Here is a 17497-nt window from a genome sequence, read left to right as displayed (position 1 = left end):
AAGCATCCTCATTAGTGGGAGCAGGACTGGGAGCTGGGAAGAGTCTGACTTTCCTCTTTCTTTCTTCTCCAAAAAGATTCTTTTTATTTTAGTCTATATTTGGAGTTGAGGATGTGGTTGAGGGTGGAGGAACAGTCACAAGGGGTTTTAGAAGTCTCTGAAGACTGAACAACTGGAATTCCAAGAACTTCTCGGATCCTGAACCTGGTTCTCTCGTCCCTATATTTGCAAATATATAACATCCAAACAGAGGACTAGAGCTGCTGTAAGGTTTTACTTTCTATTTTAAATTTGATTTTATGTATTAAATGTATTAAAGAGCAAGAAGTACTATATTTTAGGGTAGCAGGAGACACTTGAAAGCACATTCTCAAGAGCAGCCTAATAATTGCATCAAGTTCAGGTTCTGAATTAGAAAATATAGATCAATGTTCTAGAATTTATCTAAGTTGTTAAATATACAAAACACAACTCCGTTATGCATGTTCTTCAGAGTGTTCTTGATTATGGGAGAATTGTGTTTTTACGTCTTATACTGGCTGCCTCGGGATTGTTTGTGGAAGAGGTGCAAGTGGAAATAGCCCTTTTCAATGTAAGCATTGTACAAATTCTTAAAATCCTAATTACTCCGTTGTCCTGTTCCAGTACTGACTAATGCGGGTAAATATTTTCCAAGAACGGACTTTTCAGAGATTTTGTTTTCATTAATTAACTAAAATGCTAGTAAAGAGTTTGCTTCAGTGACAAAAGTTGTTTGGATTGCAAACTCTTTATGACCAGACCTGTTTCTTTGTTCGGTATTTGCACTGTACCCAGCATGACTGAAGTTCATAGCTGAACCTCGCAAGTAATAAATAATAGTACCTAGAATTCATTTTATACATTTGCATCATAACAAATAACAAATTGGGCTTGTGCTTATTTTTACTCTTTAAACAGTGTATGCTCTTCCTCCACTCATTTGATGAATTTTGTCCTAGCAATATGTCCAGACTATCTCTTAGATTAATAGCAATTAACATTGTGCCAGAACTTGTGTGTAATATAGAAGTTATTTCAGTGTGCTGAGACTACTTAGCTTCTTTGTGGGGTCAGCAAAAGCTGTTGACAGTCTGCATTTTGAAGAGTCCTCAACTTTTCTTGTATCTATCTTGTGCATGACAGGGACAGGTCCCTCGAATATGCAGTTTTTTCTTGTTCTTACTATGTATGATGAATTTATTAATATTTTGTTTTAAAGACAAGGTCACTTTGAAGTTGGTGAGTTGGATCAATTCTTGTTTATTGCTATGATGCTTTTTACACAAAGAACATGTGGAAAGTGTAAGAAGAGATGTTTAGCTTACAAAAAAAAATGCATACACCTTGGACTGAGAATTTATTGTGTTTCTCAAGGAGAGAAGGAAACACTCTCAATAACTATGCAAGATCCCAGCCCATGTCTCAGTGTTGCAAGTTCCTTGGGATCTGATTGGTGAAGAGAAGCCATGCTGCCTAATAGCTGACCATAAAACACAGGTAGATGTTCAAACTGTTATCATCAATTATCATAGCAATTATTTCATGCTTTATGTAACACATTAAAAAAAGAACACAATGCTGCCAGTGCTCAGAGCAAGAGCCAGATCCAGCACCAGATCCTTCACTGCTGAATTCCTCAGTCCCTCTGAATCCTCGTGCTGCACCATGTCGATCACCTCCGTTCCTTCCCCTGTTGATGAGGCCACAAATGTTTCCTCCATTTTCTCCCAGTCTTTACCTAGGGGAGGTTAGGGACAAGATCAGCTCTCTTCTAGTTTTCTTTCTTCATACTTGGATATTTTCAACTCTGTTTCCCTTCCTGTTTTCTCTCCCTGCTTTCTAAACTTTCAACTCTGTTTTCTCCTTCATACTGAACAACTTTTCATTCATAACCCCCTTTCTTTTGTCCTTTTCTTTTTTCTATTCTTCCTCATTCAGTATATATTCTTCTATGCTCACTGTCCCCGTAGCATCCTCATGATTCTCAAGTGTGGTTTCGTGGTGTGTATGGATGTGAGCATGCAAATGTGGTCTAAACTTCTCTCTCTTTACCTTGCAGCAGGGTAGTGAGTGGTCATCCAGGAAGGTGAGACCATCATTGCTGTTTTACAAAGGTATAAAAGGAGCAAGACACTGGAAGAACTGGGGACTGGAATCTGGTTTCCTGTGGTTTGACACCTGCAGGATAGTTTCTTTTCCCACCACAATCTTTTCCTGTCCTCTTGTTACAAGTGTATCTTTTCTTCCACGGATTTTCTCTTTCCTCATTCCCTCATTCGAGTATTTGACCCATTTCCAGTGCTTCACCACCCTCACAGTAAAGAACTTCTTCCTTATATCTAAACTGAATTTCCCCTGTTTCAGTTTAAACCCATTACCCCTTGTCCTATCGCTACAGTCCCTAATGAAGAGTCCCTCGCCAGCATCCCTATAGGCCCCCTTCAGATACTGGAAGCTGCTCTGAGGTCTCCACACAGCTTCTCTTCTCCAGGCTGAACAGCCCCAACGTTCTCAGCCTGTCTTCACACAGGAGGTACTCCAGCCCCTGATCATCCTTGTGGCCTCCTCTGGACTTGTTCCAACATGTCCTTCTGTTGAGGACACCAGAACTGCACACAGTGCTACAAGTGTGGTCTCACAAGATCAGAGCAGAGGGGCAGGATCACCTCCTTTGACCTCCTCCTTAGGGGCCATCTGACCCCCACTGCCCCTTGACACACATCTTTCCAATCCTCTTATTTATTTTCTTTTTTTGCAAACCCAAGCTTCTGTGTCCATCCCCCATCTCATTTTCTGCTTTTTTTTTTTGCTTTCCAGGCCTCCTCTTTCTCATCCTCTCACTTCAACCTATCAACCTATCCTCTCACCTGCTGATGGACTGTTTTGCTCTTGCTGTTCATTTGTGGCTATACGAATCTTGATCTTGCTTTTCAGTGGTATGAAGGCATTAGAGAAGACTGGACAGTAAGTGGCTGGGAATATGCCCATCATATAGATGGTAAATCCCAGGAAAACTGTCAGGGTTAGTTTACCCGCCATCCAATTCTCCTGTCCAGCACAAGACACTTTTGACCTCCCTCCTTTTCAGCCAGTGGTGTTGTGATTTCTCTAGCAGCGGTCTCACCTGGCACACATTGTGACATCATTGGACTCGTCTTCCATACAAAGGTGTTAGGCAGAAACACTGTGGACTTTGCATCATGTGTAGCTAACAACATCCTAAAGCATGAAAGGAGTGTGAAAGCTGATGTGAATAATCACACAATCCTAAACATCTCCCCCATACAAGCAGTGCTCACAAGTAACCGACTGAAACTGGACAAGAAATGTCCAGTTAAAAGACTGGTGCAACTAGAGGGGAAAGAAAAGTGTAATGACTTTTCCACTTTGGTGCTTAACCAATTAGTGTTTTGAACTGCCTTTGTGAATAGAAATAAGTTTAAAAACCAAAAACCAGTAGAATGACAAGCATGTGTTTTAAAATGTCCTCTAGATGGTGATCTAACATCAGTGCAGAAACAGTTTACCTTACAAAGCACCTATTTCTACTGGGGGAGAAGGAGGGAGGGAAGGGAATCTCATGGCGTTTAAACCCTTGACATTCCCTGTGTCAATTTGCTTTAATTTGAGTCTATGTCCAGACTACATTTTAAGACTCCAATGATGACTTTCCACCATGTAACCTGGGAGACAATTTTCTACCTATTTTCAAACTCACATTTAAGCCCAACTGTCATCTGCTGTGCCAAATATCTTCCATACTTCCTGAATTTATACACAGTTTCATGTTCCCGATGGTTTTCCCTTTTCGTTTTTTTCCCCTTTTCTACCATTAATAATAGTGGTTTTATTCAAGATCCTCCCTTTTTTTTTCCTGAGTTGCCCAAAAACCTGTCTGGAATTTAGGCAAGTCAGGAATTTAGCTTGTCAAATCACAATGACAATTATTTCAGGCCTATGAAAGTCACTACAGAAGTAAGCACACACAAGGGTATGTACACTGATTTGAAGACACTGAGATTTCTACATCAGATGGTGGTCTTGGGTCAGTTGGCTTGCTATCCAAAACATTAAAGGGTTTCTTGTATACTGTCTCCTACTAAATACTATGTATCAGGAATGAGATCAATATACTGGGTATCAGTAACTATATACACTGACACAGGAGAAGGATTAAAGCTTCAGCAGATCTGAAGATGGAGAACATCGGACAGAGTAAGAGAGACTTGGACTGGAATGTGGAACTTTCAGTCCTGCAGGGTGTCTAGTAAAGCAACTTCCCCGGACAAGTTCCCTACAGAGATCTCTGGATCTAAAGGAATCTGTATCCAATTCAGTGTAGGATTGTATATCAAAGGTGTTCTGCATTCCTCACAGGGAGTGTGGAATACTTTCAAGTCCTCACCTGCACCTCTGAAATTCTTTATTTAACCAAAGTAGGTAAGTAAATAGATGCCAGATGTGGAAACTCATACTACTGCTGAGGTCATGGTAGTATGTTCATTCTGGAATAAGTCCAGAGTACTGCCTCAGCAAGGGATCCTGTCACAGGAGACTTATTCCTACATCTTTTCCTGTACTGACAGCAATGTTGGTCTGGCTCAGTTAATGAGGTATACCACACAAAAACCATTTTAAATGCAGGTTTTACTGGGTCACTTTTCTAACAGGTGAGTTTTGGATCCAGTTAACTGTGCTCTCACATAAAGGTTAGTCCGCAGCTAGGCAGTAGAAACAAATGATTGGGATGGGATAGAGGAAGGCTAGACTGCCCTTTACTGAGTGCTGAACACTACAAATTCAATAGAAGCTTTATAAAGGTTTTACAATGCCTTATGAAGAGACACAGTGAGTATGCAGCCCTTGCTTGAGTTCAGAGAGTTCTGCTTCTTTTTTATCCTTGGTTCATGGTTATATATGTTCACCAGCAAAGAATATGTGTAGTGGAAATAGGAAATGGATGTACTAAGATGAAATGTGAAATGGGAAAGGTTTAAGCCAATAGAAGTGCTGCTTAAACGCAACTCAAAAAATCAAACTGCAAAATTGTTTAAAAAAAAAAAAAAAGAAAGAAAACAGATGGAGAACAGAACCAGACTGTCTACCAAATAGGCTTTTACTCAGCAGTAGCATATTCAGTTGAGCATCTCAGACATTGTATTGTGCATTTCTCTGGGTGTTCCCTGTTACAGTGTTTTGTGTGTGGGTACAAGCATGTATCCATTCAGTACAAGAAAAATAGAGCAAAAAGGGTTGAAAGAATTAAATGACTATTGACTTTTTTCTACTTCATCTCTATTCCCAGAAATAAATTGCACCTTTTTAGCACTGCCACCACATGTGGAAGCAAAGATTGCTCTACACCATAGAAATATACCTTTAATAAATGAATTAAACTGATTTGTTTAAAACGTTTTTGGATATTGTGCCTAAATTGGACATATCTTGAATTGAGTCTGATGTGTTTGCAGACTTAGTAGGTTAACACCACTTCCTGCATCACTTCCACTTTGAAGAAGACTGACTTCCATTCAAAAAATCTTACCCTACATGGCCTTATCCTTTGCTAGAATCCTCATGGTTGTGTCTGCTTATGGTCACACTGGTTGCACTGGACAACAGATTCCTTCCTAAGGCTGTGTTTTCCTAACCAGACCAAGAGATACAGATGTATTTCTGTAGCCAGTAAAGTGCAGGCTGCAGGACTGCCCTGGGACACCTCTGAAATAGAGGCTTCAAAGTAGAAAAGAACAATGGATATGGATGCTTCTGTCCATACAGTGGATTTAGAGCAGTGGGGAATGAGCAGCCTATGAGACAGATGAGTACATTGAAACAGTTGGATAGACTAGAGTCATAGAATCACAGAATTGATAGGGTTGAAAGGGAGGTCTGGATATCATCCAGTCCAACCCCCTGCCAAGGCAGGTTACACAGGAACATGTCCAGGCGGGTTTTGAATGTCTCCAGAGAGGGAGACTCCATAATCCCATGGGCAGCTTGTGCCAGGGCTCTACCATCCTCTGTGTAAAGTTCTTCCTCATGTTGAGGTGATACTTCTTGTGTTTTAGCTCATGGCCATTGCTCCTTGTCCTGTCGCTGGGCAGTGCTGAAAAGAGTGTGGCACCAACCTCCTGGCACCTGCCTTTGAGGTACTGATCTGCATTGATGAGACTGCCTCTCAGTCTTCTCCAGACTAAACAGATCCATCTCCTACAATCTCTCCTCTCATGAGAGATGCTCCAGACCCCCCATTCATAGCAGTAATTTATCTTGCCAGGGATTTTGACTCAATATTTCATGTTTTCTTCCATTAGCTACTTCTGAAACATAACACAATGTGAGGTGTAAAGACAATGAAAATACCCAAGCCAGTACAGCACACTGGCCACCGCTCTCAGATTGGGCTGGGGGAGGGGGATAAGACTAGTTAATGGGAGAAACCTCATCAGGTTGAAAGAGCTGGTGCATGAAATGTAGTAAAGCAGCTCTCCGGTCCAGTGAAGCTCAGGACAATTGGCAGCACCAGGAAGGTTATCACTGTCTGTATCAGATGACTCTCCTATGTGAGGTCAAAACCCCATTGGATTTGTAATAAGGAGGTGGAGGAGGCTGTAAAGTCATTCCCAAGATGGAGCAGTGAGGGCCTTGAGGCAAAAAGGAGCCAATGGAGGGAAGAAAGGAAATGGTCTGAAAGATCATAATCAGTGAATTTCTGCATCCTACCCCAAGGCTCTATTCCTCAGAGAACAGGACAGTGCCCTGCAGCTAAAGGCACACCCACTGGCTGATTTTGATGCCAGGATCAGAAAACTGATAGAGATGGAGAACTTCGGATGCTCCAGTCTGTAACGGGGAACTCCAGAAAATGACTGAAAGCAGATCCCCTTAGAAATGCCCAGAACTACAACAGCCAGGGCATAGGTATGGGGAAAATGGCACAAGCAGATCTGTGAGGAGACCCCGGAACAAAAATAAATGCAGGGCAGGACAGAGAATTGGCAGAGGCTTTTTTGGACCATAGGGTGGGAAGGATGGGGCAGCTGCAAGGTAGGAATAATGGATGCTGGAAGTTCTGGGTTTGAGATAATGGATTGCTGCAGCTTAAGCCAAAGATGATATAGAGTGGAATTGTGTGGTGGAGTGCCTGCAGACAGTTCTGTATTATGGCTGCTGATCTGGTGTTGCAGGGAGTCCAAAAGTGCACTGCAAATTCTGAGGAACTCATTTCCCCCTGGCAGACAGTTCTTTTTATTTGTCTGTCATGGTCATTATCAGAAGGTAACCAGTCTGTTGGGATGTGGTTTTTGTTACTGTCACATGCATGACACAGGAAGGCATGCACTCTGCTTTCTCATGCAGAATTCACAGCTTCTAAGCCCTACATGGAAAACTTGGGTGAAAAAGAGCAGTGTTTGGAAAAATGTGGCTATTTTCAGTCACTAATATTGGATCCTGAAAATGGAAATGTCTTGCTTCTTCAAACAGCAGATACCAGCAGTCAGGTTGTATCGTCCCATTCAAGAGATGAAGATAATATCCTTGCCCCAAAGGTTTCATCTATCTCACCATGACACAAGAACAACAAACTAAAAGCTCCTGAGCTGGGAGTGATGGTAACAGTGGCTGATGACTTTCTTTTTAAGCGTGAATTGGATTTATCCTGCGGTCTGGGCTGTATTGTCACTTTCTTCTCTCATTCTCTCTTTGTGCCACGTGCTGGGTGTGTTTTCATCTGCTCTTGTCCTGTTTGCTAATAATTATTTAAAATAATAACAGTGGAAGCATATGCAACATACATAGCGTGATCAAGCCTGTATTAAACCTAGCCTTCTTTAACAGCGACTCACGCCTCCAGGAGGCAATCGCTCTCAAGCATCTCGAACAGCTGGATTAGGACAGAATAAATTGCTTTCTACATTAACTCAGACTTAACGAAATCTTAAATACCTAGATTTAAGTGGGACAAGCGCCCCTGCTTGAAATTCTGAAGAAAGGGAATGCAGATAACAAAGGAAGTTCACCGCTGGGAGCTCCTAAATCAGACCATTCCACCCCCTGTCGGGCCTCTGCTTTAAAATGCATGAAGAACCTGATGCCTTCAGCAGAGGAGTCAGCAACAGCCTAGGCAGAAGCTTTAACTCTTGAAGCACCTTTCTGTCTGCCCTGTCAAGCTTCACATCATTTCTTTACGGCAATCATCAACCATCTCCCTGTGCATTCAATGAATGTTGAAATGTCTCCATTATGTTTGGTTTAAAGCATTCTTACGCTCTCTCTCTAATTTACTTCAGGCTACCCTGGCTGAATTCAGACACAAGATAAGCCATAAATGACTTCAAGGGAGTTTCAGCTTCTTAGTATTTCAGAAAGTCACAGTCTTTTGAGCAAGTTCTTAAGGAAATTAATAAACTACCTTTTAGATTATAAGAAACACAGTATGAGAAGTTTTCTTTGCCTTCTGCTCTCTGAACATGTTTGCTTAATGTTTCAGGGTTCCTTTTTTAGGAATGAAATCTAGGAAGTCACCTTTTCAGTAGCTGGCAAAATCCAGGGACTCGGTCCAATATGCACTGTAGGTTTCAAAGGTTTTTATGCAGCAAGCATTGTAGTGCTCGTACAGTGCAAGTTATGTTAATTTCCCATGGAATCTGCATATATACAGCCCTCTGGTTTTTATTCAGCTTTTATGATTTTCTTAATTTGTGAAGCGATTTAAGACCTAAGGAAAAAGATACAATTTCATGATTATTTAATTAAATTGATAACTGTAATTACTCAATTTTGGTCAATAAAAATTAATATATATCATTATGGCAGTAGATTGCAGCCTACAAATGGGTGGAGTCTACATATCCCCAAGGTTATTGCGAATCTGAATGTGAAGCAACTCTCCATGTGCTTACTGAAACTACAGAGAAGAGGAATGGTATAGCTACTGTGGGAATGCAGAAGTCATCAGGTGCATTGTCTGGGCCTTGAATTGCTTTCTCCCCAGGCAAAACATCAGTGGCATTGTTCTCACATGTTTTCTTTACGACTGGGCAATTATACAAGGTTCTGTCTAAATTTCTCTTGAACCTGTTCTAGAGTTGACCACATCATGTAACTATTCATTAGATAAGGTACACAAATCACTGCTGCAGTCTCCTTTCAGGTTGTAATTTGGTTTGGGGTAAAGGAGGGCAGCACAATGGTAAGATGGAGATCCAAGATAATAAGGTAGTTTGTAAGAAAGACTGTGATAGTTGGCTTCTGTCAGAGGTGTTACTGTGAACTGCCCCTGAAGCTGCACAGTCTGTGTCATGCAATACATTTCATGTATATATATATATTTCATGTATATATATTTCATGTATATATACTCTTACTAGCAAGGAAGAATATTTAACCTTAAAAGAACTAAATAAATAGTTATTGTCTAAACTATATAATTATTCCAAATATTATTATCAGGAAAATGAGTAATTTTATTCTTGATATTCTAATCATGTTTTCTAAATAGCCACGGAACACTGCGTGTTAACCTTAGTGACTTTCACTTCTGAATGGGAACAAGGGATAGACATGATACCACTTTCTCTCTGTTCAGAGATGATTTACTCTTCCAGTCTCATTCTTTCTTCCTTCTGTATTTGTAAGCCTAGATTGGCAATACTGAATTGCTCTAATGGAAGAGAGAGATGTAAGAGACTGCGCTACTCCTTTAAATGTAACTGGATTTGGATTTTGGAAAGAAGTCAGTTGCAAAATAGAAATGGCTTCATTTGGAGCCAAGATTTTGCTCAAGTAGTGGCTGCATTTGTGCTAGCTAAGTGGGAGTATTACAAACAGTCTTCAGGGTGCCTGACGTAGGTACTTACACAATACAGTACTCTAGAAGTTTGAGTGCTTTTTCTTTTTTTCGCCTTCAGTTTGCTGGAACAAAACCAGTCAACCCAAAATTGAATGTTCCAATGTTGTTTCTTGCTAAGTTACTGGAGTTGTGTAAACAGTGTTGTCTGGAGAGGGAGAGAGAAGTATTTGTGGACTACTGAAGCATTTGGACTCAGAGGACTATCGCAGGACAGACTGAAAAAGTAGTGGCTGCAGCTGCAAAGATATGACCTGAGATGCTTTGCATTATCTACATCTTCTGTAATGTCCTTCTCTTTATCTACTGGATAAAGCTCTTTTAAATCTAGCCCCCCCCCCCCCTTTTACAGATAGTCCTTCCAAAATGGGAACACGTTGATACTGTTTATAATGCAAGTGAATGTATTCTGAAATTGTAATCTGTAATCTGTCTGGTTTGGAATGTGAACCGTGCCTACCACTACAGCACCTGAGCTTGGCTTTTTATACTGAGTTTCTTTGTGTGCATCTTGTAGTCTTTGTTCTTTGTGTGCATCTTGTAGTCTTGCCCTGGGAAACAAATAGAAGTTGTTTTGGAGACTTTTCTATTATAGTTTCTCCTTCTTTCCACACAAGTGAACCCCAAAGGTGGGGAAGTAAAAATGCCTTATGCTAGTAACTTATGTGACTGCCTTCTGAGCTTCTTTTCATGTGAAATAACCTTTGTTCAAAGGTATATTCTTAGGGGTTTTCCCCCGTAGCTTCCTAATCATGGCTTGAAATGTTTGCTGTTTCTACATAGCATAATCAATATGCTATTAAAATAAAAAATATTTTATATAGCTTCATAGGAAAGGACAATATTATACAGACCATAAGCAATATTAAAGAACTGACACAGAAGATGAAATGGTAGAAATTGTATTTGCTTCCTGGTAGTGAGAAGTATCCTTAAAATTGTAAAATTATCTTTATTAGCTCTGTAGTAACTTACTTCTGTTTTTTAAAGTCATTTGTACATTTGGGTTAAGTTTCATTGTTTATCACTCCTCTGTGGTAGAGAGCTATGGAAAAATTGAGCATTTAATCTATTTAGTGTTAAATTATCTTATAATTTATTATCGCATTATCATTTCTCTATAATTTAAAATTCTTATTATTTATTTATTATTTAAAACTCTGCCACAGTTAATGCAGGAAACCAACAGTAGCTGAATGACTGTCCCAATTCATAGTCATCACCAAGATCTTTATGAAGCACTCATTGTATGGCAACATGTGAACTAACAATGCAGCTAAGAGCTCCTCACACCATGGCAAAGAGATTGATGTAGGTGGTTTCAGACATAGCTGCAGCAGCTGAAGGAACTACCACTTCAGATAAGAAGTTTAAATTTATATTGTCAGTATTGTTACTTCCTTTTTTCTTAATGATAAGTAACTCTCAGTCCTGAACTCTTCCGTAACCGTAATGTGCCCCTTCCAAAGGCACTTCCGACCAAAAATGTTATGGAGCTGAAAGTGTCCATGAAATAGCTGCAGAACTGCACTTACGGATCTGCAGATCAGCTGTGCTTTGTGAACTGTGGAAATGGGTGGACAAAATAAGTCCTTCAGGTGTATTGATCATATATACCCGTACTCCAAGTTCTGAGAACGTTACTTCTGAAAAAGAAAGAGGTACCAGAGTTTTGTTACTGGATGATGGGAATGAAAATGTCATTCACAGTGCTGGGAAAAGGAAATTTCCAAATAAGGAAAGATTAAAAATACTACCTAGCCTGAAGAAGAAAAGAGCAAGAGGTGACTTTGTAAAGACTGGAGATAAAACACTAAACAGATGATCTGGTCTGTAATAGAAATAATCAGTTTATTACATTTATATTTTTTCTATATAAATATATAATTTATAATTTATAAGTTTATAATATATGCTTATTTATTTATAAATAAATGAAATTTATATATGGCATCATGTGAGAGTAGATTTGGAGTAAATATTTATAGCTGACTTCAGAAGGAACTTGAGAGGCAAAAAAAGCTTTAATACATTTTAAAACAATTTTCCTTGGCACTCATACATTGAGGAGAGGCCAAACGGAGTAAATGTGTCCAGTTAGCATTTCTTTTTCAGTAAACTTGGTGACTCCAAAGGGCAAATTATGGAAAAATGCCGTGGGGGCACAAGGGATGTTCAGGTGGAAAAATACTTTGTGGTCTTTTCCCCAGGGTTTGCATGAAGGTCACTCAGATACAGTGTTCTTGCAGCAGTTCTAGAGACATGACCTCTGATCTTACAGGCTTAAAATCAGAAGATGGGCAAAGACTTGGGCCCTAATGCTGCCATTATTTATCACCTACTTCAGAGGTGAATCAGTGCTTGTGAAGGTCCCATTCTAGGTGAGAGGCCACTCTGATACTTCAAGAAGTTCCTTTTAGGAAAATAATGTGATGCCACCTTTTAATTATTCTTTTTTTAGAGCAATGGCCTTGAACCTCCAGGAACTCAACTCTGATACCATGATTTGCAGCTGAGAAGTTGCTTCTTCCTAACTATATATATGTGTTTTAAGAGATACCAGTTTAAGAAGCACAATGGTTCATAGGGGAATCTTGGGTGCAGAAAAAGCTAAAATAGGAAGTAGGTTTATCCCTGCAGCGTGGAGCGGTGAGATACCAGAGATAGCTCTAAATTAGCTGGCATGGTTGGTGGCAGCAGCATATGTTTGCACTGAATTCTGAGATGCTGTGGCTCCTTGGAGGCAGGTTCTGATCTAAAATCCTTTAGCTAATATGGAGAGATACAATGGTGAGCACAGTTTGGTTGTACCCTTGGTGTGTATATGTCCCACATAGGTCAAGGTTTAAACTATTTGGTAGAGGGTACACCTTGGGAAGACAGTTGTTTCCCAGGTGTTATGAAAGGCAAATTCTCCATTTTTTCCCCCCAGCAAATTGAGATTTTGCAAGTTTATTTTCCCCAAATTCAAATCCTCCAAACCTCGTACATTTCAGGTTATTAAAAAAAAAAAAATTACATATATTAATACTACAAAGTGAATTTCCTCTTGTTTCTTAAGGTCAGCTTTTAAAAAATGTTCTTCAGCAGAAATAAGAGATGTAGCTTTAGCTCTTGCTACTTGTAAGTACAATTGACTGCTTTAATTATACCAACTCATGACTATATCACAAATTGAAGTGTGTTTGTAAGCAGCATTTATGTCTCAGCAAGGGCTGAAAGTACAAATAAAGCTGGTTCATATAAAAACCCCTAAAGGACAACAGAGTCACATTTATTAACGAGTTGTTCACCTCCAGTATCTGCTTTGGCTAATGCCTGAAAATAATGACAATGATGACATAGACCCATATTTAGGGGGCCTATAGGGATGCTGGGGAGGGACTCTTCATTAGGGACCGTAGTGACAGGACAAGGGGTAACGGGTTAAAACTTAAACAGGGGAAGTTTAGATTGGATATAAGGAAGAAATTGTTTACAGTAAGGGTTGCCCAAGGAAGGCGTGAATGCTCCATCCCTGGCAGTGTTCAAATAACAAAATACTAATTATAAAGAGTTGTAGATGTTTTCATTCCGAACAGTACTTCCATAGATTCATAGCCTTTTAAAAGGTTGGACTTGTCCTTGCTCACAGCAGCGCCAGCATCAGAACTCGATCAGCTTGCTCGAAGTGTCATTCCACTGAGTATTGAAAAACTCAAAAGAATGAAGATTTCATAGTCTCTCTTGACAACCTACCTCACTGGTGAGCCACCCTCACTGCAGGGTTTGAAGGTTGTTACTTTTTGCCCTTGGTACCTCTTAAATGAACCTGGCTCTATCTTCTCTATGATCCTGTTTAAGGTAGACCCTGCAATTAGACCTGTGGCTTTCCTTCCCTTCCCTTCCCTCCCCTTCGGCTATCTCCATGGTAAACAAACCCAGCTCCCTCTGTCTCTTCTCACACTGTTGTCCATCTTAGTGGCCCTTATTGGACACACTCCAGTTTGCCAGCATCTCTCCTACACTGGGTGGGAGACAGCCCTGGAAGAAGTCTCTTATGTGCAGTGTAACCTCTCTGAAATGGAAGGGAATAAAAATTTCTCTGACATACGTCTACAGTATCGCTAATGTGTGTGGTTGACCTTCACTGCTGCAAGGGCACCCTGCTGGCTTATGTTCAATTTGCAGAATCCTTTCCGCAGAGATGGTCTGCACCAACCTTTCCCTAACCTGTACTGGCACGTAGAGGTTTTTCTATTCCAGACCCTGTATTGGGTATTTGTTCTTCCTGTTGGCCTGTTACTTCATTTTATCAAGAAGTCTATGAATGGCAGCCCTGCCCTCCAGCATAGCAAAATCTCCCCACACTTCAGTGTCATCTGCACACTTACTTTGAATGTATTTCTGATACCATTAACAATGTGGGTGGAATTTCATCAATCCAGTAGAGGACAGTCAATCTCCGTTAGTTAACACACAGGACACAAGGAATAGCAAAGCGTACATGCTACCCCTACACCAGCTTTTTTGTGTTTCATAGATAAGTAGGTTAAAACCTAGGCCATCTGCTACAGAAACCCTTGAGAATCATTAAAATAAAATATGCATTTGTTTGTTATCTATTTGTGTTTAGTGTCAGTGACCACACCTCCATACTGGGATATTAGGACTGAATCATGAAGAAGTGAGGTTATTACTGAGTCATCTCTAATGCTGTGGTGCTTCGTTGTGATCTTTGTGACACATTACTCATACTCCCATTAGCAGCACAACCGATATTTTCCTTGTTCACTCAAGGAAAAAGTGTCATTTTGGTTCATCTAAACAACAAAAGGAAGAAATCCTTGGTTAAGATCTAGCTTAAAGAAGATTAAAACATTTTTAATTGCTTGGTCCATTGCCACTGCCAGTAAAACATCATGAATCATGCTTACAAAAGGAAAGGTAACTTTTTCTTTCAAGTCCTATTCTTAGAAACCCTCAGAAAGATAGAACAGTGCTCTAAGAGTTTGCTACCTAAATGTCTGTCACATTCAGAGTTATGTGAGTCGGTGGAACTTCTTTCCCTCAAGAACTGAGCTAGTGGTCACTGCAAACAGAAGATTTCTGTGCTTCAGGAGTCTCTTCATGATAGAAATAAATGAACTGTTCCTGGCAGGGGAAACCAAACCAAAACTAAACAAAAAGAAGAAACTTCTCAGAATAACTTGTTTTTTGCTGTGCTCAGTTTTAATTCAGTGCAGGTCTTGCTTTAGGGAACAGCTTTCTGGTATATTCAACATTTTCAGGGGGAAGAGAGGATAATGTTTAATTTTGATCATTCTTCATGTCCTTAATTGTGTGGTTGCAATGCCAAGCCTGTTTTTGCTCTCAGCTTCTTGGAGGGGAAGAGCAAATCACCAATGCAAATACAGCTCTTGTAGCTCTTTGGGTGTCATGGCATATCAGGTTCAAAACTCATTAACTGATGAAGTCTAATTAGATGACATGAATGTGAAGAAATCCTCAATATGTTATGAAAACTGCAAAAAAAAATTATAACAAAATGAAACTTTCTGATCCAGCACAGTGTTAAGGCAGCCACCAAAAAGACAAATTCTGCATTTTTAAATAGGGTAAAAAGAACAGAATCTGAGGAAAACTAAAAATCCAAACAACACAAAAATCTCAACCAACAACTTTTCCAGCAGAAATAAAGGGGAAAATAACTAACTCCTAATAAGCAACTAAATTATTTTTGGTTTAGTAGTTACTTTAATGTTTCATTAAATCAAAACCAACCAGTTCCATATTACAGGAGATTTGTCATTTCCTTTGTCAACGCTGTTAAAATTTAATTTCAAGTTAATTTCACTGCCTTCTCCCTGAATAGGTTCCATTTTGCGTATAGCACTCTCCAGTTTCTACTATAAATTTTCCATGAGGTGTATAACAGTTCTTTTCCCAGAAGCTTAGGACAATGAGTGCTAGAGTGTTCCAGAATTTTTCTTAACTATTGTAATACCAAAACTGCGCAGAAAGAACAGGATTACTCACACAGTGACACAGTAACCTGAGCCTTACTTGGGTTAGCTAACCGAAGATGATTAATAGACAAATACTGCCACTCTCTATGGACAAGTCCTTTGATGAATATCCTTCTTCAGGATAACTTGCTCAAGAGGAACATTTCTAGCTTCTCTGCTCTTATTCAGAAGAGGCCTTTTCGAACTCTGTCTGCTTAGGATCAGGCTCTGGTATACTCCCTTAATCAAAGGCCTGCCAATAGTTACAGCAAGAAACCACTGGCTCCTCGGTGACTTCTCTACCAGGAAGATTCTATAAGCAGTTCTTCTGGTATCAGAAGTGAACGCTACCATTTTTTTCAGTAATTATTTCTTTCCTGTTGTTGAAAGCAACAAGTTCATGTGAGCAGAGATCATAGAATCATAGAATAGTTAGGGTTGGAAAGAACCTTAAGATCATCTAGTTCCAACCCCCCTGCCATGGGCAGGGACACCTCACACTACTTTAGGTACAGTGGGTTGTCGAAGGTAATTTCACAGACCAGTCAGTCAAATGTGGCCTCTTCCCATGCTCTCTTGTACTGCAAAACCTTCAGAACAGGTCAGGACTTCACTGGGACAATCCCTGATACTGCAATCTGAAGAGTGGTAAGGGCAGAAGTATTTATAGGACCTTTGAGGGAAGTGTTAAGAAGTAGCAAGGATAGGCTGTGCCCTAAGGATAGGATGCTGAACATGACTTCACACCAGGCAGTACAGGTGCCTCATCACTAGGGTACAGCCCCACACTACTTTGAGTAAGCAGATATGGAGATGGTAGCCAGGTTCAAGCAAGAGCCTAAATTGTCTGGCAATTTTGTGGTGATAAGGCACGTTTCAGATCAACCTAAGAAGTTAATCTGTTGATTAGAATGATGTCCAGTGATAGCACCAAGGTCTACTTATCATTACGTAGGTCCACGTTGACAAAGCAAGTTTGAAGTCAAATTAGGAGTCAGGGTTCTGATACCTGGAGCCCATGACCAAGTACAAGCATAAACGTACCTGAACTAAAAATTTAGGTTCCTACAAAATAGCTGAGACAGGAACTGAAAGCTCAAAACAGATCTTAAATGGGGCTCTTATGCTTGGGGGGAAGGCATATGTGTATGTGCCTATATGTTTGTGAAGGCTCTGGGTTAGAATGGTCAGGGCCATCAAAACATATTAGTGTGCTCAGGAACCTAACAGTAGTGTCCCCTCCTAGCAACACATGTCCTCACACCTTGCAGGGCCAGAGAGGACTGTTTGTAGAGTGGTTTAATTATTGTGGGTTTTCATAGGGCTATTTCAGGGGACACAGAACCAAGGATTGGGTACTGAGAAGGACAGAAGGCATGGGAAACTTGGGGTTGGGTAGTGGAGCTCAGGCTGCCTATGAGGTCCCTAAAAGCTGGGTGGGCTTTGGAAGCAAGGGTGGATAAAGGAGGCAGACATTCACTCTATCCTTAACAAGCTTTGGAGGCAGGGCAGGGTGGGGCAGGAGGAAAGGTCCAAACTACCACCAGGGAAGCCTTGGAGGCTCATAGCCTGTGATGAGTACGTGTGTGGATGCCACAGGTGAGGCTGGTCAGGGCCATTAAAGCCAATTAGTACA

At 40.4% G+C, this 17497-nt stretch overlaps 1 protein-coding gene across 1 annotated transcript; it reads right to left on the bottom strand.

Annotated features, from left to right (window-relative positions):
• Nucleotides 1–1519: 1519 nt before the first annotated feature.
• LLCFC1 (LLLL and CFNLAS motif containing 1) lies at nt 1520–3116 on the bottom strand. Its single transcript, XM_061453132.1, has 2 exons — nt 2889–3116; nt 1520–1759 (listed from the first exon to the last, which is right to left on the bottom strand). The coding sequence occupies exons 1-2, from the start codon at nt 3058–3060 to the stop codon at nt 1581–1583; spliced, it is 351 nt and encodes a 116-aa protein (XP_061309116.1). The 5' UTR covers nt 3061–3116; the 3' UTR covers nt 1520–1580.
• Nucleotides 3117–17497: the final 14381 nt, after the last annotated feature.

The sequence above is a fragment of the Pezoporus flaviventris genome, unplaced genomic scaffold, assembly GCF_033815535.1.
Source record: "Pezoporus flaviventris isolate CSIRO_AGI_PZ_B2104156 unplaced genomic scaffold, CSIRO_AGI_Pfla_v1 ptg000015l, whole genome shotgun sequence".
NCBI lineage: Eukaryota > Metazoa > Chordata > Aves > Psittaciformes > Psittacidae > Pezoporus > Pezoporus flaviventris.
This window is presented reverse-complemented; position numbering and strand designations above follow the sequence as displayed.

What these genes read in the sequence shown, in the direction of transcription:
- LLCFC1 (XM_061453132.1), bottom strand. Translation starts at nt 3,060, where the DNA reads ATGGCGGGTAAACTAACCCTGACAGTTTTCCTGGGATTTACCATCTAT. An exon ending in GCAAAACAGTCCATCAGCAG is followed by an intron (nt 1,760 to 2,888) that starts GTGAGAGGATAG and finishes AACCTCCCCTAG; the next exon opens with GTAAAGACTGGGAGAAAATG.